Source organism: Motacilla alba, chromosome 3, assembly GCF_015832195.1.
Source record: "Motacilla alba alba isolate MOTALB_02 chromosome 3, Motacilla_alba_V1.0_pri, whole genome shotgun sequence".
In the NCBI taxonomy this organism is placed as follows: domain Eukaryota; kingdom Metazoa; phylum Chordata; class Aves; order Passeriformes; family Motacillidae; genus Motacilla; species Motacilla alba.
Window position 1 is genome coordinate 24922875 of NC_052018.1, and position 26953 is coordinate 24949827.

General features: G+C 37.3%; 1 protein-coding gene and 1 long non-coding RNA gene across 5 annotated transcripts in view; one reads left to right on the forward strand and one right to left on the reverse strand.

The window, feature by feature from the left end:
* Nucleotides 1–6009: 6009 nt before the first annotated feature.
* Nucleotides 6010–26953, reverse strand: part of BMP5 (bone morphogenetic protein 5) — a 57398-nt gene continuing 36454 nt past the window's right edge. For all 4 annotated transcript variants that reach the window (XM_038133688.1, XM_038133687.1, XM_038133686.1 and 1 more), the window contains 4 exons: nt 21838–22035; nt 13995–14071; nt 11899–12009; nt 6010–8259 (listed from right to left, as the gene is read on the reverse strand). In XM_038133688.1, coding sequence (XP_037989616.1) covers nt 8110–8259; nt 11899–12009; nt 13995–14071; nt 21838–22035 — 536 coding nt within the window. In that variant the 3' untranslated portion in view covers nt 6010–8109. The remainder of the gene's footprint in view (nt 8260–11898; nt 12010–13994; nt 14072–21837; nt 22036–26953) is intronic.
* On the forward strand, nt 10274–21888 carry LOC119699760. The gene is made up of 3 exons (XR_005256529.1): nt 10274–10577; nt 20465–20535; nt 21790–21888. It is a non-coding gene; the product is annotated as an uncharacterized LOC119699760 (long non-coding RNA).

Genomic DNA, 26953 nt, shown 5'->3' on the forward strand with positions numbered 1-26953 from the left:
ATTTTAAATTGCCATTCACAAACTTTTGCGCACAGATTTGGATCATTTCAGCAGCTCTCAAATAACAAAAAAAAAAAAAAAAAAAAGATATTTTTATGGATTTCTATCCCACATAGTGTGTTTCCAAGTCAATATATGGGTTATGACTGAGTTGCTGCTGGTACTGCAAAAAAACTGGAAATAGGCAGTAGTATAATTTCATAGTAACATAATTTCATAGCCTCTGAAGTATTATTAGCTCAACAATCTACATAGAACCACTGTTTTGTGTCATATAGAAATGGCTTTGAAAGCACTTCCTTTTGTCTTTATAAGGGGGAAAAGTGGACGCTGCACAACTCTTCATAAACAGAATACTAAATTTTCTGCAATGTGAGAAGATTGCATGGTGACTGTGGAGGAGAAAAAGCTGATGTTGGTGGGAAGATGAGGAAACAGACATATAATTATTAAAACATTTGGTTGCAAGTAAATGAGCATAGTAATTTACCTACAACAAATGGGTGATTAGAAATGCATGAAATTAGAGCAGTCCAGAGGAAAGCTAATTGTTATAATTGATATGATGAGTGATATGGATTCTGTAGTCTTTGGGTAATCATGAAAACTAGATTATAAAGGCAAAACCTCTAAGTAGAAATGACCACAGATGAATTTTACATCTGACAGAGATCTCTTCCTTGCTAGAAAAGTCATAGTACTCTTCTTAATATCTAGAATATAATGAATGTACATATGCATGTAGAAAACCAAACTGGGGACAAGTGTTCTCATCATGATTCAAATCCATTAATGGGAGAGGTTACCATTCCTGGCTGCACTCCAGTGCTCTTCTGAAGAAGGTTACTGTATTGAGTAAATTTCTAGAGGAGCAATCTGTTTAAAAACTTGCAAAAAATCACATCTGTGAAATGAAACAGCCTGACTGCCTGGCATTGCTTGAAAATTTAAGCAGACTGCTCTCCTGGAAGGCTGATAGGCCTTACTTAGTGCTTAGAGTCAGGGCAGCGTCATGTAACTAATGACTGTAAGGAGAATGATAAAACAGCTGCGTATCATGTATAGTTACCTAATTAAAACAATTTAAATATGTACATTTCACATGATTTCTGCCTTAATAATTATTATTTGGCTCATTTCTTACAGCTTTTTTCAGCAGCAAAGGTCAATTAAGGGAAAATATTATGAGGAATGAGAGGAAAACATTGAAGGAAATATTTTGCAATTAGCTATTTTTAGCTAGTATTAGTTGCTTAGCTATTCTAGAGTAAATCCAGAGAAACTCTGCTGCTTCTACTGCAGTGTGTATTTACATCATGGGAAAAACCAAGAGAATGGGAAAAGAGACAGTCAGTGGAAATGGGGTGTAACATGATTGAAGAGAGGGGTCAAATTCTTTCCTGCCAAAAATGAGCAAACCTCTGTGAAAATGTCAGTGAAGCTTCACTCAGAAATGTCAGGAGAAATTCTAGCCAGAGTGGGAATTTCACAATGAATATGTTTCTGGTTTTTTGAAATAGATCCATACCTTTAAGCACTTTTATGATTGAATGCAAGCATTTTCAGTGGGCTCTGCTGTGCACCATTCTACAAGACACTTCTGTTTCCTTGCCGGACAGCCCCTGTGTCTGCACTGTGTTAGAGAAGGGAACCCTGCAGCTTCCAGGCTCTTTTCCACAAACGTGGGCTGCTGGCTCCTCACTGAGTTTATCAGTGCCCTGCAGCCACAGCCCCTGCCAGGCTGATGGCGCTTCTGCCAGGTGTCAACACAGTCTTGGCTTCTCTGCCCCAATGGCCACTTACACAGCGCTGCCGTGAGCTCTGCAGATCTGCAAGGACCTTTTAAAAAACCTTTTAAAAACTGCTTTCATTATTGTTTTTAAAACTTCTAATTTAAGTTTGGTAGCTTCCATATTCAGTTCAATTCTGAAGCATGGAATTAATTTCCCACAATTTTAAGTTATCTTCAGCCATATTTTGTTGTAGATGAGTGAGAGAAAAGAGTAAAAGCATCAGGCCTCATTTATAAGGAGAAGAAATTTGAGAATTAAGGAGTTAATTGTATTCTGGCATGAATACCATTCTCATTACCTCACTGTCCAATATGGGTAAACAGAAAGAATCAGAAACATGTTTACAAGTATTTCAAGGGCACTATCAATTTTGATAGATTTTATATGTACACTAATACATCCAAGAATATTGATCTGGTCCTTGCATATATGTCCTGAGGTTCACAGATTAGGTCCTGCAAATTAGAAACTCTTAAATTTTCACTGAATTAGTAGATTTCAAAACACGAAATGTTTTCAGGCACAGTAGTTTGCTAAAAGCTCTTTCCTTTACGGGGAATAGAATTGGCTATACTAATTCAATTTTCAAAGATGAATCCAAGTAGGGAGTTTTGTTTCTTGCTAAATGCACAAATCCTTTTCACGGACAAATTTCATGGAACCCTATGCACTTACCTATGTATTTTTATCCACAAGATTCATACCAAGATAGCAAACCAAGAAAAATCCAAATACATGCAAAAATAAAAGAAAAAATAAGCAAAAATATTTCTTAAAGTTTCACATCCTGATTAAACAAGTAACTGACTTGGCAGGTCTTGTCTTTGTTCTGTCCCTGCAGCACAGTCTAGGAAAGAGCACTCCCGGTGGGAGCTGTTAGTCTTGAATAATAAAACAGATAACATGCAGAGAAGGCTGAAAAGAGCCATTGCAGAGGTTAGGGGAGAAACACTAATTTTGGAAAGGAATCCCAGTGGTGGATGTAAAATTTGCCTGAATAAAAGGGAACACATGTTCCTGTGGCAAAACAGCTCAGCAACCGAGAAAATAACCAGGCATGAAAAGCTTTATTTTCCAATTAGATTAGTTTAGGGAGTTTGATATATGCACTCTGTTTCTCTACCATGTCTTGTCCAACTTTTGGTCTCTCTGCAGTCGCGTAGTTCCAGGTTCAAGCCTGGACTTCTCTGTCGAAGAATTTATGGGGGCAGAAATGCCAGAAAGATCCCCTACAAAGTTTTCTCCTTACAATTTAGTCAAAGACCTTTTCCATTTTCACAAGTGTTTCTGCTCATAAGTCAGCTGGAAGCCCAGAAGAGACCAGGACAAGTTTTACAGAGAAGATCTGCTCCCATATCTCTGCTGCAATAATATTCTCTGAGAGATGTTCCCTAGAAAATATGTTGCTCTCACATCTCCAGCCAACATCTGGCCTGAGAACCCCTGCTAGACAGATATGAACAGTCCCAGTCTTAACACATTGCTGAACTTCCCACTGAGGAGGAGGAAAATGCAAGAAAAGGGAGGGATGTAGCACTGCCTTCAACTCTAACAGTACAGATTTATAACCCTGTTGAAAAGGTGCTCAAAGATCTGCTGCAAGATAGTTGTTGGTTCCCTAGAAGTAGCTTTTAAATTCCACCACTCCCACATTGGAAAGGTGTGGTCTACATTCTGCACACAAATAACCATGAAAATAGAAAAATATTTTGTAAATGCAAAGTATAGGTCCAGGTAGCCCCTAAGACTGCCTATCTTTCCTTAAAGGTATGAGTTGCTTGGACAGAAGTGCAAGTGTATGCATCCCTTGCCAAGAGTGTGCAACAGGGTTTAGAGCAGTGGGACACTGGAGGCCTAGTTGTCTTCCCTATCCTGCCTCTCATCCGCTCTTCTCTTTGTCAAGCCTCTCCACTTTCCTGTACATGTAAAGTTTAGCAACATTAATAACACACACTTCTATTGTAAAGCATTAACATCTGCTAAAGCAATGAGAATATTCATTCGTATTAATAAGAATAATTGGTGGTGCCTATTGGAAGCAAAAACATACAGGAAGAGAACAGAAAGCATTTCGCTGGAAATATAGCAGTTGGGAGAAGTGTCTGTGTCATGTGTTGTAAATGTGGAAAACAGAATACAAAAGGCCCTTTTAATTCACATGAGATTCACGACCCCTCATATACCACGTTTGGTGGTGATTTATTTGAATTAAGATGGCAAGAAAACCTCCTCTCACTGTTTTTTGTTGCATTTTTTAGTTTAGTTTTCTTTTGTTTTTAATCAAGATCTTGCTCAAGCCCTGTGAGTAAGGATTCAGTAACACATTGTAAATCACATTTTGCAAGTTCTGTGACTTCAGATGAGATAGTAAAAGATAATGCTGTATAATTCACATGTGGCTGGTTTGTCATTCAGGCACCACATGTCAGATTCTCCCTCTACACAGCTGAATGTGTGAGCAAAAAAGCTGTAGAGACTGCAAATAATGTAATTTTAAGGTCCTGGTAATTAGAATGTTTTCATTATTGCTGAAACAATTCAGAGTCTTATGAGTACAAGCCTAAGCCATTTTTAACAATCTCTGAGTAAATTCAATTTATCATGAAGCTTTTCCAAAAGAGGAATTGAAAAAAAGCTCAAAAAACAACAACTGACCGAAACAGAAGTAGTACACAGTGAGCAGTCAAACCTTTCTGCAGTAAATGGTAGAGAAAATTCTATTCCAAAACAAAAGCGTGACATCCCATCATAATAACAGGAGGTTTCTCAAAGCTTCACATACAAAATAAACATCTGAGTAAAACTTTTTCAACAATGTAATGTTATTCTTAAGGTGTCAGGGATTGTCACTGGCTGCAGTTCCTCAAACGAGGTCTATGCGGAGTCACTGTCCCGAACCTACGCTGTAGTCTTTGGAGAGAAATAGGTGATTTGCAATCCAAAAAAGCAGCTTTTCTATGCTGTCCCTAAGAGAGTCTCAGTTAAGGTGTCTACATCATAGGTGTAACTCACACCACTCATGCATTTACCAAAATGAGGCCCCAAATGATCTGACAATTGACTCAGATCATAATGTAAAGACTAAGTGCTGTTTCATAGCTTTATACATCCCAGTTGGCAGAACAATCAGCTGCACTCTCATGTGCAACAAGGAAGGCCTGGTTTCTTATTCCTGAAGATACCCGAGCTCCTCAAGTGGCTTCATTTTCACTACCTACCTAATCACTCACACAAATGCATATTTACCTGAACAGCCTACTGCAGAAGGCTCTACATGCAGAGTCATGGCATTGTTAAGGACATGTCAGCATTTCAGAGAGATGCACAGTGGAAAGTAGCATGATCATTGTTTTGCTTGAAGACATCCACACCAACAGCTCTCCAAGACCTCTCTAGCTGGGTTTTGCACTGGTCCAATGTATTGCTATATTGTTAGCTACTAGACAGCTTTGCAACATTAATTCTGAGTTTTTTGGGTTTTCAGTCCTTGAGGTTCCAATTGTTAAGGATGTTGAAACCCTAAACAACTTGAAAAAGAGTAAAGCTCTTGTGTCCTAAATGATAACGGAAGAGTCTTCATAACTAGAGAAGTGGATATAGCTACATATAAGGGTAAATTTTCATATAATTATGTACACGTTGCATTAAATATGTGTGTGTATGTTTTGCATAAATATATATAAAATAACAGATATTTGATAGGATGAAGGAAAAGAAAAAAAGTCTTGCATTAGTTATTATTACTGAATAAGAGATTATCTGAACAGGTTTGAATGAAAACATGCCTACATTTACTTCTCCAGAGCATGTAGAAAGTTTGGTGTCACTATCCTTTATTGCAAACAGAGGAATGACCAGTTATGGATTTATTAGGAATTTCAAAAACCATTTTTCCTTTCTAGTATTTCCTTTCTAGTATCTAGTATTTTAAGTAGAGTACTAGCACTTGGAGGTATGATTTGAAGGTACGATTCTTATTAGAAGTGTAAATAGTTCACCATCTGCCGTTTAAGAAGCAACAAAATAAAAGTAATTTTGCAAAATGTCTGTACTAGAAATGAACTATAACAAAATCTGTCTGTAACCATTGATGATCTCCTGCTTTTCCTTTTTACAGGATACATCAAGTCAGTGTCATTTTGTCATGTTTAAGAAGCAAAGCCACAGCAGAGAAAAACATTATTATAAGTTTATTATGTCTCAAAATATAGAAATATATTCCAACAGCATATTTTAAAGAATAATATAACAATAATCTTCAGCTTCTTAGTCTCAAAATGGTACACCATTATTTAAAAATATATTACTTAATGTACCCAAAATTTAGTGTCCATCAAATTCCATTTAGAATAAATTGAGCTCAAAAAAGCATATCCACCTACACAATTTATACAGAAAAACCAGTAATTTTTTGAATACAACAGAGGAGTTTTTTCTAAAATGGTAATTCAGATGCAGACCTTTTTTCCTATACATTCTTGTGCATGAACTGCAACTAAATCTAGATATGTAGGTAATGTCAGTATAAAACACAGATGAGAGTGTAAAATGGAACTGTTCTCTTAAGGGGAAAGAGTTCCCAAGGCTGAAATCAGAACTGCTATTTTTTTTAATTGAGTGTATGCATAGAAAGGATTTATGTATTACTCCAATAGCAAGATAAAATAAATTAGTTTCTGCTAAAACAGCAGCTGCTTATTCACATGCATACACACAGTCACACACATGCTGATTTTACCAGTCTGTAATCATCTGAGATTTCTGAGATATGTTTTAAATAACCAGAGAAGCCAGAGTTTACATGATTAGACTATCTAAGAAACTTATCAATCGTATCCATTTTTAGCAACTCTTTTAGAATGGTTTAAAGGAAATATTTTTAATGAAGGCAGTTCATGACAAAAGTGTATTAGCCATGTAATAGAGAGAAAAACATTTCTATTTTCCCGTTTTCATAGCACTAAAACAAAGGGGTACCCAAAGACATTGAGTGTAATTAATTCAAAATAAACCTGTGTGTAGTGTTGATGGGAATGGTTATTTTTAATTGGTTGTGTAATTCAAAGCCAAAGGATTTAACTTGAGAAAATTTAGTGGGAATAAAAAGTTGTTGATATGTATTTAAGAACTATTAAAGTTGCAAGTGATAAATAAAAGTTTCCCACATTGAGTCCCATTATTTAAATCAATTCCCACCTGATAGAAAAGTAGATAGGACTGCAAGTAGGCTGCAAGTTACCAAACATCATCTTATGAAAGGTGTTTTTCATCTTTACCTGAAAACAGCCACCACCAGGGATAAGATTTTTGATTAAACACGTGACAACTGCTGCACCCCCTGTGCGTTCCCCTGCACACTCTTGAAACACATCCAGAAGTGGGAGCTAAATAAAGCAAAGCCCTTCCATACCCTCTATTCTGTATACTTTGTGTTTGTAATGGGAAGGCTTGTGTGGTTTTTTAAATTTGACTTTGGCTCGTTTTACACTAATATAAAAATACCTGCCAGAGCAGTGTCATAGATAATAGACCGATATGATGTGAGGTAAGAATGTTGTAGTTCAATTTTTAGTGTTAACTTGGAAAGTCATAGATAGAGGCAAGAGTCTGTCTACACAGAATTTCTGAAGCCTGGAGCCTTTTGCAAACTCTGCAGATCACAAGCCAAAAAGTAACATACTCCTCCAGTTACACTCATCTTGTTAAAGAAAATAGTTATAACAATTATGTGCAATTTTTTCACTTCTATTTTTTATCTGCTATTTATTTACTTAAGCACTGTTCAATGTTTCATTTTTTCTAATGGAGCAGAAGTTCTAAAAGAAAAAATATGTTTAGCTGAGCAGTTTTGTTTAGTTTTTTTCTTCCTGTGCCTTTTTCTAAATAAATACTTTGCCACAGTTTTCACTGGCAAAATATGAGCAAATACACTTTAGTTCTTCTAACAACACAAAGCAGTTACAGAACTTCTGGAATTTCTAGTTTTAAAAAATTCTACACAAAAGGCTTTATTTTACAATATTGAAGTGGGATAAAGCAAATTTCGGTGTGGTCAATTGGAAAATTAATTTGTGAACTTCTGCTGTATCGTGAGGTGACCCATTAAATAAATTGTTCTGAAATTTTGCTCATACAAAAGAAACTATATACTTTTAAATAAATAAAAGCTACTATGTACATTATACTGTACAATTAAATGAGAGACAACATGAAATGGAATAAATTTAGGCCTGCCTTTTCATCATCAATGCTCATATCTTGACTTTATTACAATTTTGAATAAAACCCTCTGCTTTAGATTAATTTTTTTTCTATTTTAGTGGCAGCCACATGAGCGCACCACCATATTTCTGTATTTTTTTAAAATAACATTGGAACTGTCATCAAAGTAGAGCACGGAGATTGCGTTCAGTTTTGTTGGTGCACAGCATGGCTTTGGGACGTGATCGGGGAACATCAAGTGAACCTGAAAGACAGATAAATACATAGCTCATATATCAAACAGAGAGGTGCAAGGACAATGTCAGTGCAAAACATGTCTTTGCAATTCAGCAAGGGCTGTGGTCACAAATTTTCCTCGGTTAGCAACTTTAAAGAACAGCTTACCTCCAGCACATTTTTCTGATTTCAGTTGCACAGGCGGGGATATTCAATAAAAGCAGATGGAGGGATAAATGAGAAGCGGCCAAGACAGAAAGTTGGTTTTCAGATGAAATTTAGAGAATTGGAGTTAGGCAGCTGCTCAGGAAAACATTTAAACAGATTGTCTGTACCATCTTTGCTGAGGGCAAGGCATTACATGAAGCAAGGGCTCAAGCCCCAGGTCTCACCAGGACCCCAGCGTGTGCTAAAATACTTTCCTGTGGGGACTCAGTGTGGAGGAAAATCTATTGCAGACAGCAAAGGTTGTGCAGGCAAAACCTCATAATGAAAATGTTTTCAGCCTATGAAATGGCAAGATGTGGGGTCTCAGACAGTACGAGTGCATTTTAAGGTCTTATCTAGGTATCTGTGGGTCTAATTCTACTTCCACTGAAATAAAAATTAGTTCATTAGGTGGGTGCCAGCTGGACAAAATATTTGGGGCAGGGGCTGAGGCAGAGAAGTCTTTATGTTCACCAGGCTGAAATATATCAATGAAAGATTAAAGTGAAAGAAAAGAGTTTTGAAAAGTGTCCCAGCACAAACAAGATCTAGTGGAAATAAAATGGAGGAAATTCAAGTTCTTTGTACTTGAAAGAAGGTTGGATGTAATGTTCTATACATGCTGAAGACTTGGAACCTGGGGAGCCAGAGAAGACGGAGTTATAATAGAGAGGGCAACATATTATTAAGGCATGGATGAAGACTTCAGCAGTAATAGATATTGTTTGTATGTTAAGTCTTTGTAAATCTGTTAGAGCCATCTGTCTTGCAGTGATATAAACCCAGAGCCTTTGCCAGACAACAGAGAACAGTCTATCAGGAAACGATTTTTACATAACAGTTACCATGAGAAGGTCTTTAGAAATGAGCAATAATAAATCCTGAAGTAGCTGTTTTGTAACAGTTTAGACACACATTTAAAAACTATTTAACAAATGAATGGCAAAGCACTGGAGAAAAAATGATTGTGCCTGACCTGGGAAGATGTTTGTGCAGCCATAAATCATGGTCCCACCAGCCCCTGCCACCCTGATGGAAGATCCACAGCCCGACAATACCCCCTTGGAAGTGATGTTCACAACCTTTTCAAGTGTTTACCCCAAATTCAGTGCAACCTGATAATCCACTGCCTTGCACGACCAGGAGGTCAGTGCTACCCCTGTGCCTGTTCTGAGGGTGATGCAGGAGACTAGAAGAAAGTTTAAAGAGCTTATTAAATGCACCCTGTCTTTTATTTATATACATCTGTACTGTCTGCCTGAGTTCAATTGCAGAGAAACAAGAGAGAAAGAGAGTGAGGTACTGGCCCGTATTTCTCCTATTCTTGTTACAGAAGAAAATAAAAAAGAATCAGTTAAGTTTGGAGGGGTACCAAGGAACAATCACTTCCCAAACCAAAGACCAGGCTTTTTCAGAATGGTGTAATCATTATGGCCAGGAGGTGACTGCATTTGGATCAGGGTGGAGCGTATGAATAATTGCTTCCAAAGCCATCCCCATATGCACACCTTGTGTAAATCTGAATTTTGTATAATTTAAACCAGAAAGCATTAAACTACTGTTATCTCATCTAATTTATGTACAGCTAAAACTTAATTGGCCTCATGATTTTTTGGCTGCGCTCAATGCATGTACAGTACATGTAAAGGGAGACACGCAATTCCAAAATGGCCATAAAAAGAGCAAAAATTAAGTATCCAATTTAAAAAAATAGGAGAAACTACACACATTTCCTAACAATGGGAAAATAACCATTTTTGGAAAGGAAAAACACACAAGAGAAAGTAGCACTGAGCCAACTCTTATTTAACAGTCCATAATCGCAGGAGGGAACTCTAACCTGGGGATCTCAGTGATATTGGCAACTTTTCTGGACAATGCTTGTGTAATACTAAGCTATTGCTTTGCTGACCTACTTCTTTTCTGCTCAGGACTGCAGATATGCTGTTCTTCATTGTCTTCTAAGAACATTGCTGTGTTCCTTGCCAACTGGCATTTTCTGTTCCCTTTCACCTGAACCCCTTAGCACACTTCTACTTATTTTCAGCCTCTGACATCTTCCCTCCTTTTTGTAAATCTTGCTGACTGGAATTCTAATATAGAGGAATAATGTTGCATTGGTGACTGGACTTGGAGAAGGTGAGTAAATGAAAAATTGAATGGAAGGGAAAAGTTCTCAGTATACACTGAGTTTTTGAAAATGTCCTCTCGTGTAGAAATACTTGGCAATTTTCACAAACAGAACTTGTTTTCTATCAGAAAGAAATCAAATTATATTTTTGTTTGTTTTCTTGCTTGGTTATGGTTTTTATTTTTTTCTGGTGTGGTTTAAATTTGAGGGGGATGTTTGGGCCGGTATCCCAGGTAGTAACTCCACTCATTTCTCAAGGGTGAAAGGTTTTTCAGGCCCAAATTTTGATGTGTAAGTAAAAGAAAAAGATCATTATCTTTGGACAGAGTCATCAGCATAATCTGATAGTCAGGATACCTTACCATTACTAGTTTAAATCAAACGGAACCTTAAATCCATGTTTCGCTAATGTCAGTTGAGTGTCTTGAACATTCCAGAAAGTAACTGGGGATGACAGCCCTTTCATGTTCTCATTACTTGCTGTGACTCCCTCCTTGTATGCTATCTTTCATTCCTCTCCTTCTTAATCATTCTGTATACCAGTGCTAGTCAGAGCCAGTTCTTCAGCTGGCACAGGTGAAAAATCAGTTTTTGACCAGACTTACCAGACTTTGGCCTCAGAGCATTACATTCAGCCATAGTCTAAAGGTCATGATTTCTGTAGCTGAACGCTGCTGGGGTAGAGGAGACCTAGCCAGCTGCCTCAACTAAGATCATCTTTTTGGCTGCTCCAGCTGAGGCACAGGACTAACATAAGAATTAGCAGAGGCAGAAAGCTGGCTGCAAATCCCCTTTTACATGTACCAGGCAGAGGAACGGATCCAAACACACTTATTTTTAAATTGCATTTGTAAGCCAGGCATGACTGAACACAATTTCGTACATGCAAATGCATCTGTTTGCAAAGCTTCACATTAAATTACAGTGTAAGAATCTGTGCCAACAGTTGACAACAGAGGTCCACAGAGTGGCCAAGTGTCATCATTTCTGGAAGGTATAACATATAGATGTTAACACTGAGTTTCAATAAGCTGCAAAAACTCTTGGAAGTCAAACCAGGGGGCCCCTTTGGTTCCGGTCTACACAATTCCCCAGTAATATAACACAGTCTTCTCATGTGCTATTGCATTTGAAATGGAGGTGAAACCTACCACACAGGCCACTCTGAGCAGTTCATCCTCTCTTCAACAAAATCACTAAAGCAGGTTTTGAAATAAGTTATGATTTACCAAGAAATAATCAAAATTCAGTAGTGGTAAACAGAAGTCAGACTGAGCAAAGACACAAACAACTTCAGCATAGCCAACTATAACACAGTCAGAGGCATACCAGAGTCTGAACAATGGCATGGTTTGTTGCATTCATGTGGGCATTGAGGGGAAAAGAACACTCTCCATCACAGTAAAACGCAGCGTAGCCCTCTGGTGCAATAATCCAATCCTAAAACAACAAATAAATCCACTCATTATATTTTCTCACTCAAGGAATTTATAACTATATCAAACTAAGACTTGCTCAATGACAAAATGAACTTCAGAAGGTGGCATGTGAAATGAATGTTGTTTTTTTTTTAAAAAAAGTGCTTGCTTTGTTCATGCAAAATTGAGATAAAAATTAATGAAACCTAAAAATCCGTACTGAGTACTAACTAATGAGGCTATAAGGGAGATTGAAGATTAAAATATATTTGCTGAATACTTTTCCTTCCAAACTAAAAGTCTTGAGCACTTCCTTGGTGTAACAAAAGTAATTAAAATGCATTCTCTTCCTTCAGCACAGTCAGTACTGTTAACTGCATTGCTGTGTGAGACAGCGTTGCTAGGGATTACCTGTTGGCATGTCAATGAATCATACATTTTCAGTATTCAAGCAACACAGCATGGGCAAAAGACCACAAGAGAGAAAATATTTTAAAATGTTAATGAAAGCTGTGTGTTTAGTTTGCTGAATTCCTCCTCTGCCAGGTAATGGAGGTGCTGCAGGAAAGGCAGAGAAGATCAAGTAGCTACTTGGGATTTGTATCTCTTTTTTTTGTATCGTATTTCACCCTGTGTTTCACTGATCAAATATTGTACAGTGTACCTCTGGCTTTCCAGCTGAAACTTTTAATTCTTACTGTAGCCTTTGTGTTAAAAATAGATTTTCTTTTTTTCTTTGACTACTGCGGCCACTAAGGCCACTGATCTGAGAGCCTAGCACATCTTAGAGCATACCAGAATTTACTGTTAAAAAAACCCCAAAAAACAAAAAAAACCAAACAAACAAAAAAACCAAAAAAACAAAAAAAAAACCCAAAAAAACCCCAAAACAAACAAACAAACAAACAAAAAAAAAGAAAACAACCAAAAAACTCTGTTGATATCTGAAAAAAAACCCCTGTAATCAAGAGACAATGGCTCACTTGTTCCGTGGCCTGAGTTCAATACCACAAGCCTGCTCTGTGGCCCTGGACAGGGTAATTATGCTTTGCAGACTTGGGAAAACAGCCTCTGCCTACTTTTCCAGGCTGCTGTGGGGATAAATATACTACAAAATATCAGAAAGGATAATGAGGCCATATGAGAATCTGAGCTAGATACATAAAGGTTGAGCTGTCACTAAAGAGATAGCATACTTTTGGTCCTTATAGACTTGTTCTGCTCCTGGAGAGTGGTTTTAAAATAATTCAGAGAAGTGTGAAGTTTTAAAATAATTCAGAGAAATGTGAAGAACCCCATCCCTGGGTTCTTACCTATATATGCAATAGTTAGAGGTTGCTGAAGGCCTTCTTGTTCTTTCTTTATAGAGAGTTCCTTGCTTTCTGGAAAAAAACCCTAGATTGATCTCTATTTTCTTCTCCCATAATGCCCTGCCTCTGACTTCCTGACCTTTTACTGTAAGTAAATTATTTTTTTGTTACTGTGTGGCAGGATGAGTTTTCCTCAGAAATTATATAAAATTAGCTATGGTATCATAAAGATCACTGAACCTATTTTCCTTAGGGAAATAAATCCAAGATTTACTTCCCTAAGGACCCTACCCCAGGGTGAAATCTCTATGACCTGCAGCAGACAGCACTGAACAAGGAGGATTTTAATCTGAACTAGTGAAAATTTGAAACCTTTCATTGCTTGATGTGGGGATTTTGGTTTCATTTAGTGCAGATTGATTCAACTCTTGAGCAGTGGTTTAAATTTATCTTTATGTGAATGAATCCATATTATAAAGTTGCTAATCTATGCAATATCTTTGAGAGAAGAGCTGAAAAAGGTAAAGTTTTAGTGATAGCAACACTGATAAGGATTTGTTACAAAATGCATTTAAAGAATCTGTCTCTCATCATTTTAATACCAATTTTTATAAAGAAAACAGAGTGTAAATAATGGGGGATTTTAAAATAGCTTGTCCCAGTTTGAACTGTTAGGAAAGAGCATTTATAATCTTACCTGCCATCCTAAGTCTCGGAAACTCACATAAAGTTCATGTTTCTTACATGCTTGCTTTTGCTCGCTTGTGTTATAATCTACAGGAAGTAAATAACATTAAAAAATTATTTGGAAGCATTGCTAGAACTGACATGCTTTAGCTATTTTTGAGATCCTTACCAAGCTGTACAAAGGAAAGGAAAACCATACTGTTATATATATTCCTAGGGTTAGTTGTAAAGGCAATGAAAACCTGGAAATACAGAATCAGCACAGTCAGACTGATACAATTTCTGTACACTGGCAAAATAATGCATACAGTATTGGGGGAAACAGGTTTACAAGATGTCTATTTGCTGGCTAGCAGGGAAACACCTCGGATAATATCCATACAGGTAATCAAAGAGGACAAGTGAGAGCCTGATCCAAAATATCAGGGAAATTAGGTTGGCACAGTTTTAATTCCCAGGTAAAGAAAGTAGCCCAGTTCAAAAGATGAATTAACAGCAATAAAAAATGTCCTGAAAGAAGGGAATTTCCAAAAGTCTTTTAGTTAAACACATAGTGGCACATATTACGCTTAATTTTTACCATGTATTCTGGAAATATTCACCACTTGATGATCTTTAGTTGCTAATACTAATGTAAAAAAGTAGACTAACAGGTGATTTTTAAAGGACTGAAAGCTCTCTGTCAGAGATGTGTCAGGAAAGAAGAGCACCCAGAACCTTCCATATATGCTTTTCCATGACAACCTTACTCCTGGAGCAATTCTAATACTTGTTCCTTACTGCTCCTAAGTAACAGGAAAGGAACAGGGTCATGCCTTCATCACATTAGCCCCCAGAGTTGGCTTATACAGCTATTCACGTGGTGCCATAAGTGAGGGATGTGACAGAGCAGGGAGTACAGACTGTCTCCTCTGCTTCCAATTCAAAATGCTTAAGGTGACTTTTTTGAACCAAAATACCCATTCTGGGGGGGAATAAAAAGAAAGTTCACAAAAAAATTCCACAACAACAACAAAGAAAAAGCAAATGAACAAAACTCCACAAAACTCTAACAAAGAAGACACGGGAAAATAAAACTAATATTTCAGTTTCAGAAAAAGAATTTTTAGATTTTTTTTAACATTATCAGACTTTAGACTGAAATGGGAAGGGCTCTGAAAAAATTCAGGATAATTAAGATTCATAGAGAAATTCCTTTTTCACATAAAATGAGAGGAACTTCCACAGTTTCTGAACTAATCTGCCAAGTTCTTTACCATCTGCAGAAAACTCTTCTAAATATATGGCCTAGAGGAGTTTCTCTGCAAATTTGTCAAGTGCTTTTTGTCAGCCATCCTGACCTCTGCTACCATTGCTTCTCTGGGCTCTCTTCAGCTTCTCTGTGTCTTTCCAAAGATGTGATGGCCACAACCAAAAAACAGTATAAAATAAAGTAAGATAGTTATTCAGGCTTGTTTTCTAGTAGTATTACCCAGAATAAGAGTCTTACCCAGAATAAGAGTTTTGCAGTAAAACCACACTGTCAAGTAATCAGCTTCCAAATTTTTTTTAATATATTCCTGCCTCATCAGCCTTAGGAGTCTGTTGTAGTTAAACAAATCAATACATAAAGAACAGATTGGAGATGAGGATGTTAGTGAGAAACGCAGCATGATGGGGCTGCAGCAACCATGGTAAAGGTTCTGAGGGATGACATCGACAACAGCATTGCAACCTGTTGCAAGTCAAGCAAATATGGCACAAATCCGCTGCGGTTGTCTAGGAAAATCTTGACTGAATTCAAATTTAAATAGGAAGCAAAAGTAATGTGTAATTGGGATGAACCACACAGAAATAATATAAGCATGTTGCCTGGGAAAACATAAGAAAAATACAGCTTTGTTGTTCAGTAGAGCAAAGGACCTAGCGACAAGGACTCAGAACAGGTTAATGTAGCCAGTGACTTCTTTGTCTTGTTTTTTACTGGCAAGATTTACCCTCAGGACTCCCAATTCCCTAACCCTAGTGGCTGAAGCTCTACCCACAGTAAAAGAGATAGAGTTAGGAGTCAGTTAAGCAGCTTGAAGATACATGAGTCCATATGAGCCGAAGGGATGAATTTCAGGGTGGGGAATGAGCTGACCAACACAGCAAAGTCACTTCCTGCCCTTTTTGAGCATTCATACACCAAAAGACATTTCCGATGACTCAAAATGGAAAACGTCACACCCATCTTCAAGAAGGCAAATCAGCTTAACCTCAGTTTCTGGGAAGTCTTTGGAACAAATTGTCATGGAAACTGTCCAGGCACACAAAGAACGAAGAAGGTGTTTTGGGAAGAGTAAGCATCAATTTACTAGTTCAAACTGTGCCTAACCAACCTGACTTTTCTGTGATGATCTGACTAGCTTTGTGGGCTTTTGAAGAGCTCTGGGTGTTGATCCCTTTGCTTTTAGGAGGGTTTTGGATATGGTCTCCCATAATATTCCTTGAGTCAAATTGGTCAAACCAATCAATAACTTTGATAGGTTAGAGTACTTTGATAGGTAAGAATATAATGGATGGAAACTTGTCTAGGCTGCTGGGCCCAAACACTTGGGATCAGTGGTACAGAGTCACCTGGCAGCTGGTTACTAGGGAGGTCCCTAAATGATCAGTACTGGTATTAGCATCCTTTTTAGAAGCCTGGACAATAGAACAGAATGTGTTCTCTGGAAGTTCACAGAGGATATGAGATCTAGGAGGAGTGCTCCATCATGCAAATTACCAATAAAAGGTTGGACTGAACCAGATCCAGAAGAGACTCCACAAGATATCATTCAAAATACACAGACAACTTTTTCTCTTACTGGTAACATGCTCTTTGAGTATGCTTTTTCTTTATTTTTTAAACAGGCTGTGTACCTACTTTCTCTTGAATACACATGGGCCCAATATGACTGCCAAACTGTGTCAAAAGCTGTCCACAAGTCACAAATATGTCCATTTGCAGTACTAAATAAGCATCAGGGATGTTAAGCTGGGCTTTCTAAGCTATGATTTCTCAAATCCTCATAGTTTTTAAAGACAAACACTGTGTTCTTTCCTATGGTATTTTCCTAGCCCTTCAATGACAGTTATTAAAGGATCTCCACATACGACTGGTTATGTGTTACCATCTCAGACACTCTCAGTTGTCCCAGAGCATGCAGGGTCAAAATATACACCCACATCCCATGGGATATCTATGTCTTTTTGGAGTAGCAACTGGAAGCAAGGCAGGATTCTCTAAGATATCACAATTTTTTAAAAATCCATCTGCCTTTGATACAACCAAAATCTCTGAGTCATACCTTGTGTTGAGTTGGATGTAATAATCCAATGCGTTTTGCACACACTCTAGAAGTACAGTGAAGGTAGATAAAGTAAAGGAACTTTAAAAAAAATGAGCTTTTTTCACTGATCACTCTTCACACAGATCTATGTATTCATTTTCACTAACATCAGTGCTCATAGGAGGTGAATATTGAGCTTTTCTGTCCCCGCTATTAGAGGGAATTTAAAAATCATACATATAGAATACAAGTCACTTTGCAAAAAAAAAACTGTGACTGAAAGATGTGGAAAATATGCACATGAGAAAGTCAGAAAAGTCACAATATGTTTTTTAATAGCACACAAGCAGGCAAACAAATGAAAGCTGGAGATTTTGCCAGCTTTCTCTGCAGTGACACTTTCTCATTTAAGAACATATTCAGAAGTTTTAGGGCCAGGATGTAGCAGAACATCCTACAGTTAAAGGCAAAAATCTGAATAATACATATGTAAGTCATTACACAGATGTCATCATTGCTGTGATACTCTGAGCCATTTGAATATGGGTTCAAATGACTAGTGGCCACACCAGAACACCTGATAAAATGGCCAGCATGTACAGACTGTAAGCCATCTAACCCATTCACCTACGAAGAAAGTGAAAATCGCGAAAGGCTGAATCCTTCCCGGAATTCTACCTTTCATGTAGGACAAGTATTGTGTGTAAAATAACATTTTATGTAAGTATCAAATTTGACATTTATAATAAGATCTGGTGCTAAGGATTCAATTTCACACACTGTAGCTTCAAAGCCCATATGCTTCTTCTGTCAAGAATCAAAACCATAGGCTATTGTGATTGAGAAAACTTTGTTCCTCAGTGGAATCTAAACCCCTACATGACAGAAAGAGCCATGAAAGGAGGTCAATAAAATATATGTATAAGAAATTTCATGAGCTTTTTTTTTTTTTTTCCGGGGGAAATAAAGACATAAAAACATGCTTATATGTAGTATTACAAAATACTACATTTTGAACCAGTTAATGTAACACCAATCAATAGCATGCACAAAATTTAATGTTAAGTATTGTTTCTTGGCTTCATCTCCATATGAACAAAACTTTTGTAGCTTTGTTTTTTAGTTTCCATTCAGTATGTAATTGTGGCTGTTCGCTAGTGCCTAGTTACACAGTAACTCTTTTTAGACAATGCTAAAATATTAAAATTTAGCCAGCTTTTTTTTTTTTTAGGGGAGAGGTATGTGACGTACTTTGTAAACAACCTGCCTGGTTTTGGTCTGGTTTGGGGATTTTCATTTTTTTGCTTCTAGCCATAGTTCAACAAAAATAAAACTGGGTAGATAACAAAGAGTTTAATCCTCTATGCATAGCAGGCAGGTAGAGCCTGAATGCTAAGCTTAATTCTGTCTGTCTTTACACTGCATTGATGTCATCTCCTCTTGAAGCTCTTAGCAAGAGAGGGATGGTGACCCCAAGTCTGTCAACAATTTCCCAGGTGTTACAATAATTGATACACAAGATTTTATTCCCTTTTACTGGGATTGTGTATATGAGAGAATCACAGAATGTTAGTTGGAAGTGACCTTAAAGATCATCTACTTCCAACTCCCCTACCAGGGGCAGGGACTCATCTCATTTTCCACTAACTAGGTCTCTTCCACCCTAATTCATTCTATGATTTCATGACACTTCATGAAAAATTGAAAAAGTATCTTGACCTTTGGAAGGGAAAAGCTGGGCTGTCCAGTGGAGCTTTCCTTTTTGACATGCTGAGAACACAGTCAAGCTAATTGCTGAAATCCAAGAACTTAAAAAGTAAGAAGGGGAAAAGTAGAAGGCAAAATACAAAATGCAAGAGGCAAAAGAAAGATGAAAAAAGTCAAGAGCAAGGGGAAACAGGAGAAAACAAAAGAGAAAGAAAAAAGGAAAGGGGAAAAAAAGGAGGAGAAAATGAAGAAGAAAGAAGCAAGGAGGAAGTGAAGACATGATTATAGTAAAGTTGAGGCCGATGTATAGAGAGAGAAATATTAGAAGTCTGTCATACATGAATGACAACATACCTATCTGGGTCTGGCTACATTACCTCTGGCTATATAAGTGAGCACTTTTCACTGTCAGTGTCTGTCTTACTTGCTGTAGACACAAGATCATGGAAGAAGCTTAGAAACAAAAGACCTACATCCCACAATTATCTTGGCCAGTTACTGTGTCAAGTGTCTGGCATCAAGGAGTGAATGAGGATTAAATATAGTCTATTGACTATCTTCCATGAGAAAGATGATGGGCAAAATTCTTTGTTTATTTCCCAAAAATTTTGTGTTTGAATATGAAGATGTGAATTTTACTTTTGAAGTTCTGCTCATTACTGAAGATGTAGAGAACTTAGACAATTAGCCTTCTCCACAAACCCATATGGATACAGTTTATCCCTCAGATCCTGGGGCTGGAAGAAAGAAGAAAAAGAGCATAGCTTTTCTCTGATAGCAGGCTCTCCATATAGAGGGACTATATTCTGAACAGTCAGAGATCAGAGAAATAAGAATGTGTTCTCTCCTCTATGTCTTTTTCACACTCTGGTGACATCTGGATAGAATCCGTACATTGCCTTTGTAGCTTTCAGCATGCTCATCCACAGTATTTCATGAGTATTCTTGCAGTAGTTATTAAAAGAATTCTGGATCACCCATGGTGGGAAAAGTCCAGTGGGCAATCATTAATGACACCCAAACAAGTCTGTTTATTTGTGATGTGGGGATTGTTGAGGCAAACGGCAAGGCAAGAGCATGGAATGTTGTCTGCCACAGTGCAGGAGCTACACCTTCAAGCAGTTTTGCCACAGGGGATGTTGCTATGTGAAGCTGTGGATGCTTATCTACCTTCATCTTTGCCATCTTTTCCAGCCTGCCTACATCTTACTGCCTCCCTCTATAGGCAATGGCCAATGCCTCTGATTTTCATGTAATTGCACGTGCAATTACTTCTTAACCTGATCTTCTTTTAACAGTATGGTTTTCTTGAACTGCAATCTCTTCTGAAAGAGGAGAGGAATCTCTTCTGATATGCCATGGATGAACATATGTAGTGATGTACTCTATGCTTATGTAGACCTTAAAAAGATTAAGACAAAATTTGTTTCATAATGCACATTTCACTAGAGATGTTCTGATTTTTCTTGTTTTACAACAGGTATGGAGCACAACTGGATTCAGAGACAAAGTTGAAAAGTATTTTGAGATTTACAGACAGCTCTCCCTGAGGTAATACTGATGTCAATGCAATGTGATAAGCTTGTGTTTTTCCCAGGTTAAACCAGCAAGGGGTTTGTGTTTAGCTTTCCTGCTATAATCAACGAGGCTTAAGAAATCTGTTCAATTCTCACTTTTTCATGCACTAGATACATAGGATTCAATCTGAAAGTGTGATATTTATATTTAGGTATCTTGTGTGTACCATGTACTCAGGTGATTATCCCTTCACCCAAAATAATGTGATTCTCAAAATTAGCAGACTTTCCAGAGAACATGAAAAATTATGTAAATAATTTCTTTGATTTCTTTAGCAACTCAGAAGTAATTTTTGGTTGTTATGGTAAATTTTTCCTTCTGCAGAAGATCTGGGAAAGGCTTTTTCATTGCATTAGAGTAGTCTTAGCCTGCTTCTGTCAAGGTTCTGAGACAGATATAAGTGATGCATATTGCTTATAACACTTCTCCTCAAATAGGTGAGCCCCACCCCAAGACTAAATTCCTTCCACAAAATATTGATTTGCTTACTTTTAGACTTCCATGGGATTTAAGAACAGCACTTATATTAAGGTTTTGATATGCTGTTATTAAATCTGCCATGCTTCTAGAAAGAAGCACTTTCACACCCTTTTCCCAAAAAGTAGAAATGTTTGTTCAGAAGTGAGAATATTTAGACTTTGGGCCTTCAGCTGAGAGGATTGTTTCAGGAAAAACTGGAGCAAAATTTATTCCAGGCTCTAAAGCAATTAAGAATATTTTTATGTGCATTATTGTCCATACCTTTCAAGTAAGGGACCAAATTCACTCCATAGAGGGATATATTTTATATTTCTCTCATTACTCATCAGCTGGTCTGAACTCCTAAACAGTTTATGATTTTGCAGATTGGTTAAGCTTCCTCATTTCCAGTATTGAGATTTTTGTGTTACATCTTGCCTTCTTCAGCTGAGAGGCAGTTTTGCTGAGGCTTGATAGACAAGTAGTAGGGGTACAATCCTTTTCCTCTATTTTTTAGTTATGCATAGCAGAGATATCATCCAGTTGCATACTGTGTAGGCTTAGCTTCAAGCTCAGACAAAGGCTTTCTTAAACTTCTTGGTCATTTCACCTCCCAGAGCCCATGACACATGTAATTGATCTGACTTACAGAAGGTAGATCACACCCAGGGCCAACATAACGAAAGAGGAGTGGGAGCACTGTTTCTGACAGTTCAGTCAGTGAGCAGTATCTTTGTGAGTTGTTGTGACTGTATTGCATTTGAGCAGGTGCCCATACCTCCTATAAAAAGACTGCAAATCATAGCTCCATCTTACCCCCAACGCTTGGCATCCTAGAGGACTCCTGCTGACTACTGGATTTGTTGCGGTTCTGATTTTTCCTTTTATTGTTGGCTGCTCGGACAGAACGGAAAAGCACCTCACTCGCCTTGAAGAATGCAACCATGAATGGTTGCTTTGACTGAGGCCCATGTCTTCCAACCAGGCCAGCAGATTTAACATTGATACTTCGACCTAAAAGCAATGGAAATTGCAAGTTAAAAGGTGAACTTCTGCCCTTCCCAAAGCCATAGCAGGACTTCTGCTGACTGAATCATACCAAGGAATTTGCTGCAATCCTGAATTTATATGATTAGGAATCTATCCACATTTTGTTGAATAGAACTTAAAAGGACAAAAAAAAAGCTAAACGATTTGCAAAAGTTTCAACAGCTTTATGGATACAATTTTTATTTCATAAAATTGCGGTCTCTGTGTGTTATATATCTTATTCATTATAGAGGTGTTTTAATTCAGTCTCATGCATATATCTATAGAACTGAAAAATAAATAATCCCCATTAAAGTCTATTTTCTACAGAAAGGATAATGTAATGAGGTCTTCTAATTTTGCGTCGTTTCAATGGGATGTGGAACTTTATATCCCCCAAGCAAACCAGTAGCAAATAGATGTGTAGATAACAAATATAATTCTGCTTTAAAAAGAAATATTGTGCAGTGTTACTCAAACTGATGTTCATTCACCAGTAAAGGTAGGAAGCCATTCAGTTGTTCAAGAGAAGAGAGTTTGAAATATGTGTATTATTGACTCTGGTTCTGTTCCCAGGGGATGTGCATATTTCTTTAAAATATTTGTTCAGTCAGGACTGTGTGGTAACCTCCCTATATTATGTGGTCTAAACCTCACTGAAAGAAAGGAAAGCAAAACAAGTCACTGAAACTGCATCAGTGACATTTTAGCAAATAAACCCTCACTCTTAACAGAATTTATTTTGGCAGCATAAACACTTTTGTGCGTACGTGTATTATACAGAGCCCTTCAACTGTCAGAAAATGAGACAGTGTCATGTGAAGCTGTGCAGCTGTGCAGGGTGGGGACACAGAGGTCCTTTAAACAGGAGGGTACGGGCACTGGCACCGCGCGCCGGGCGGCACCAGGGCGCCTCGGCATTCTTCTAAACCCGCTGGAAAATTTGTTACGTGGGCCACAAAGGAGCATCTGCCTCACAAATGTATGATGCTGTTAACTCAATCACCCTGAAAAAGAACTTGAAAACAAGCATAGGAGTAAACATTATAGAAATAAGCATATAGGTTTCCTTTTCAAACACAAACTCACAGTGGCTGCACGCCAGAGTCTATATTTCTTAAAAAAACTCTATCACTGGCGTAAATGAAAGAGGCAGTTTGATTTGTGGTTAAAGTAGTTTCCATTCTACTTCCACTGTAACAAATGTATTAATTCAGCTCAGACTTCCTCCTTCTGGCAGCCCTTTTGCAGTAAAAAGAGAAATTAGAAGTTCCAGCCAAATACCATACCTTGAACTGACCCACTTCAATACATAAACACTTTTACAACATGTTTATTCAGGTGTAGCACTTTAAATTGGTTTAAGATGTTTCCAGTGACAGAGAGCCCAGCAAAGGCAAGAGAAGAACTGAGAAAGTTAGCAGTTATGGAGCAGAGTAATTGGCAACATATTCTGAACAATTTTGATAATTACTTTTTTGACTGCAATGGAAAAATATATTTTTTGAAGCTTCTGATTTCATTTTAAATGCTTTTTTAGTCTTGTGTTTCTTTAATTCTTCTTTTCATGTGTTTGAGTTACTATTAAATAATTCAGTAACATTAATTTCTATATGTTCCAATCTTCTGTTGCAAGTCAGATATGAAAAACTGTACACGCTATTCTCTATTCATACCAACATGGACAAGCTAGCTTCTCACCACAAAATTCCACATTTCCCTTCATTTCTAGAGGGAATATTTTTACTATTTTTCTTTACTTTTCATTCCAATGACTCTCAGAATTTTAATTTTATCTGCAAAATATTAATGCTTTACTGGTGGACATTTTGAGAATACTATTAGATTTATATATGGAGAACTGTAAAGGTGTGTGAAGCTTTTCTGAATTTAAATTTAGGTTCCCTGAATTTACAATGGTTGATATTGTGTGCGAAGCAAAATATCCTTCAAACCAATGTGAACTCCCTTTAAAATAACTTTTAATATTATTAAGTTTCCTCTGGGTTTCCTTTAGACTTCAGCAATGAGATGGCTATTAAGATTCCACAACTTAAGGCTTACTTGGTTATCCAGGGTATAGAGATATACTATAAAAAATTAATCCTGTAACCCACAGCCTTTTTACACAGAGAGACAGCTTATGTGACTATATTCCTTTATGTGCTTGATCTTCTAAGCAGCCAGCGTAAGATTTTAGGACTCATTTGTTCAATTCATGAATTGTATATGCACTGGATCTGTTTCTTGTGCAGAGGAAAACTTTTATTGACTTCTGTGGGTACATTGTTAAACTTTTCTCTCTCAGTTTATCATATACCTTAGCTTAACTGCAACTTTCAGGAGATGAAGCAATCAAAATATACACTGCCCTTGAGACGCTATATTTCTTATGAGGAGGATCTCTGAACTGTTTGGTTTGGAAATTCAACCTACATATGTTGTCTCCATTTTAGGTTGCTTTTTTTCAAAAGAAATTTTGCATTTACAGAACTTCTATTATCCTTTAAAAAAAAAAGGAAGAAAAAAAGAAAAAAAATTGTGTATATGGGGGATATTTGCTTTCAGTCCCTTTTGCCCGCTCTTGGACAGGAGGTATTTCAATGCATTCTGCCTCTGAAAAACATCAAGCTTTCTGCCACAGCAGTAGCTCCATTATGTGTGCCATGGTCTTGTTAGGTAGTCCTTATTTTTGTTTGTAGTGTCAATTTCAGCATACATTAAAAAAATATTTGCTCTCTCCTGAATTGCCCTTTGTAGCATTCATTTTTGTATTTGGTTTTAATCTATTGTTTCTTGTAAACATTTCGAAAACTCTTGGCTTCAATGGCAACTGGAAATCCAGATCTCTGGGGCATGCAGCTGTTCCATGCTGTGGCATTAAAGCAATACTTTCTAAAGTCAGCTGTAGGACTCGGGCTGACCTGCTCAACTACCCTCGGAGCTTCAACCAGATGAAACTCGTAAAACCAAAACAGCAAGGTTTGTCTTTCTGCTTCTCTTGAGCATCTCTGAACAATGCTGTCAAGCATTCTGAAAAATGGGCTCCATTCTATCCTTCCATCAAATCTTAATTCTGAGGATTTCAAAGATTTTTTTTCAGATTTCAGAAGAAAAGAAGAAAGTGCAAGTAAGCAGCAGTCTGCTGGTGCCTGCTCCACTGAATTTAGCCACTGCAGTTGCCCCTGCACCCAGGAAAAACCCCAAAACCACAACAGATGGATTTACTCTGTGCAGTGATAGTCCAGAGCCCTTGTATTCTTCACATTCTGGCATGCACTTCTCAATACTGCTCTGATGATTCATTATCTCCTCTACATACTGGCAGGTATATTTGGAGACCAAGACTTATTTAAAGCATTATGTTTCAAATTTGCTGAACTCCTTAGTCCTTATTCATAGGATTCTGAGTCTTTGGCAAGATGTATTTGTTTGACTTGGCATTTAAATGTCTTTTTGGCTTTTATACTATTTGATAGTAAAGTGCCCTTAGCAGTTTGCATAAAAGCTTGCATGGAAGTTTGGGTTTGACTGACTGAACTGAATGAATATTATTTGTCTTTTCACATTCTCTCCCCTAACAATAAAGGAATCGCTGCTGCAAAAATAACTGTGAAGTTCAGCTTACAAAAAGGTCCTATCTCAAAAATCCTGACAATTTTGTGATTTTTTGTTTTTTCACCAACAAAATAGGAATTGCACTCGGGTTGATAACAGCAGAGCTATTTGCTGTGTCACTCTGTCTGCTTCAGTTCTGTCCCATGCAGTCATATCATACAATTCTTTGCGTGAACTGATCAAGTTCCATCTTAAAAGTTCATTTCCCCTCCAGCTGCTCCGAATGGAAATGCAAGAACCCTTCAAGCTTTCAATAATAATCTGTCTTGCAGTCTTGACCTGGAGACATATCCTTGTTTTTCATAACATTCAGAAAGACGTCTTTTTCCGAGACTGCCTGTGTGGATGCTCATGACAGTAAGATCTGTGCCTTGGCTTTATCTCCTCACACAGTATATATTTTAGGTAAAATATTGATCAGACACTTATTTTGCAAGAGCTTTCAGTCATTATGTATCCTAGCCAGATTTACACTGGCAACACAGCACAATGAGTAATTCAAAAATCCATTATTTTGTCCTGAGTCATCAGCCTGCACCAAACCACTCATTTTGTTATGAAAAGCAGGAACCTGTTTACTTTCAAGTGTTCAAGAAGTCACAAAACACATTTTATAGATTAACCACTACTGCTAGGTCACAGTAGTTATTTTGGTAATAATTTTATGTATTTGTACTTAGAAATGAAAAATGTAATGATTCTGAAAATTCATTTCAATGCCGTTTCCTGAAAAAAAAAAAGAAAGTTCCAGTGCCACACCTAGGATTTCCTTCTTTTGGACAGTGACATCTGAAATGAGGAAAGGCTTTTTGAAGAAAGACCCTGAGCATCCAAGGTCCAATAACATTTAATATTTGAGCAAAATCTACCCATAGGCTCTGACTATGAAAGCTGAGACTGTAGTTTTCAAAATTAGAGAGAAACTTTCATTATTTTTATGCCCGAACAGCACTCTTGAGAGCAATGGGACTTGAAACAAAAGAATTGAGCTAAAGCTTGGCTACCTAAGCTTATTTTTAAAAAAGACAAGAGAAAAGCTAATAACACCAATATGATAGTCTGTATATAACACATCCTCAACACTCCAATTCTAAAGTATTTTTTACTCTCTCTATTGTGTTATCTACATAAACTGTTGCTCAAACTTTTCCTTTGGTGGACACATTTATCTATAACAACATAAAATATGCTTTTGACACATGCTTTATGTGTTTTATTAACCCTTCTTCTCCCTGGAGGCTTTAAGGAATTCTGACAAATGGGTGGTCTTGGATGCTCTGTTTTG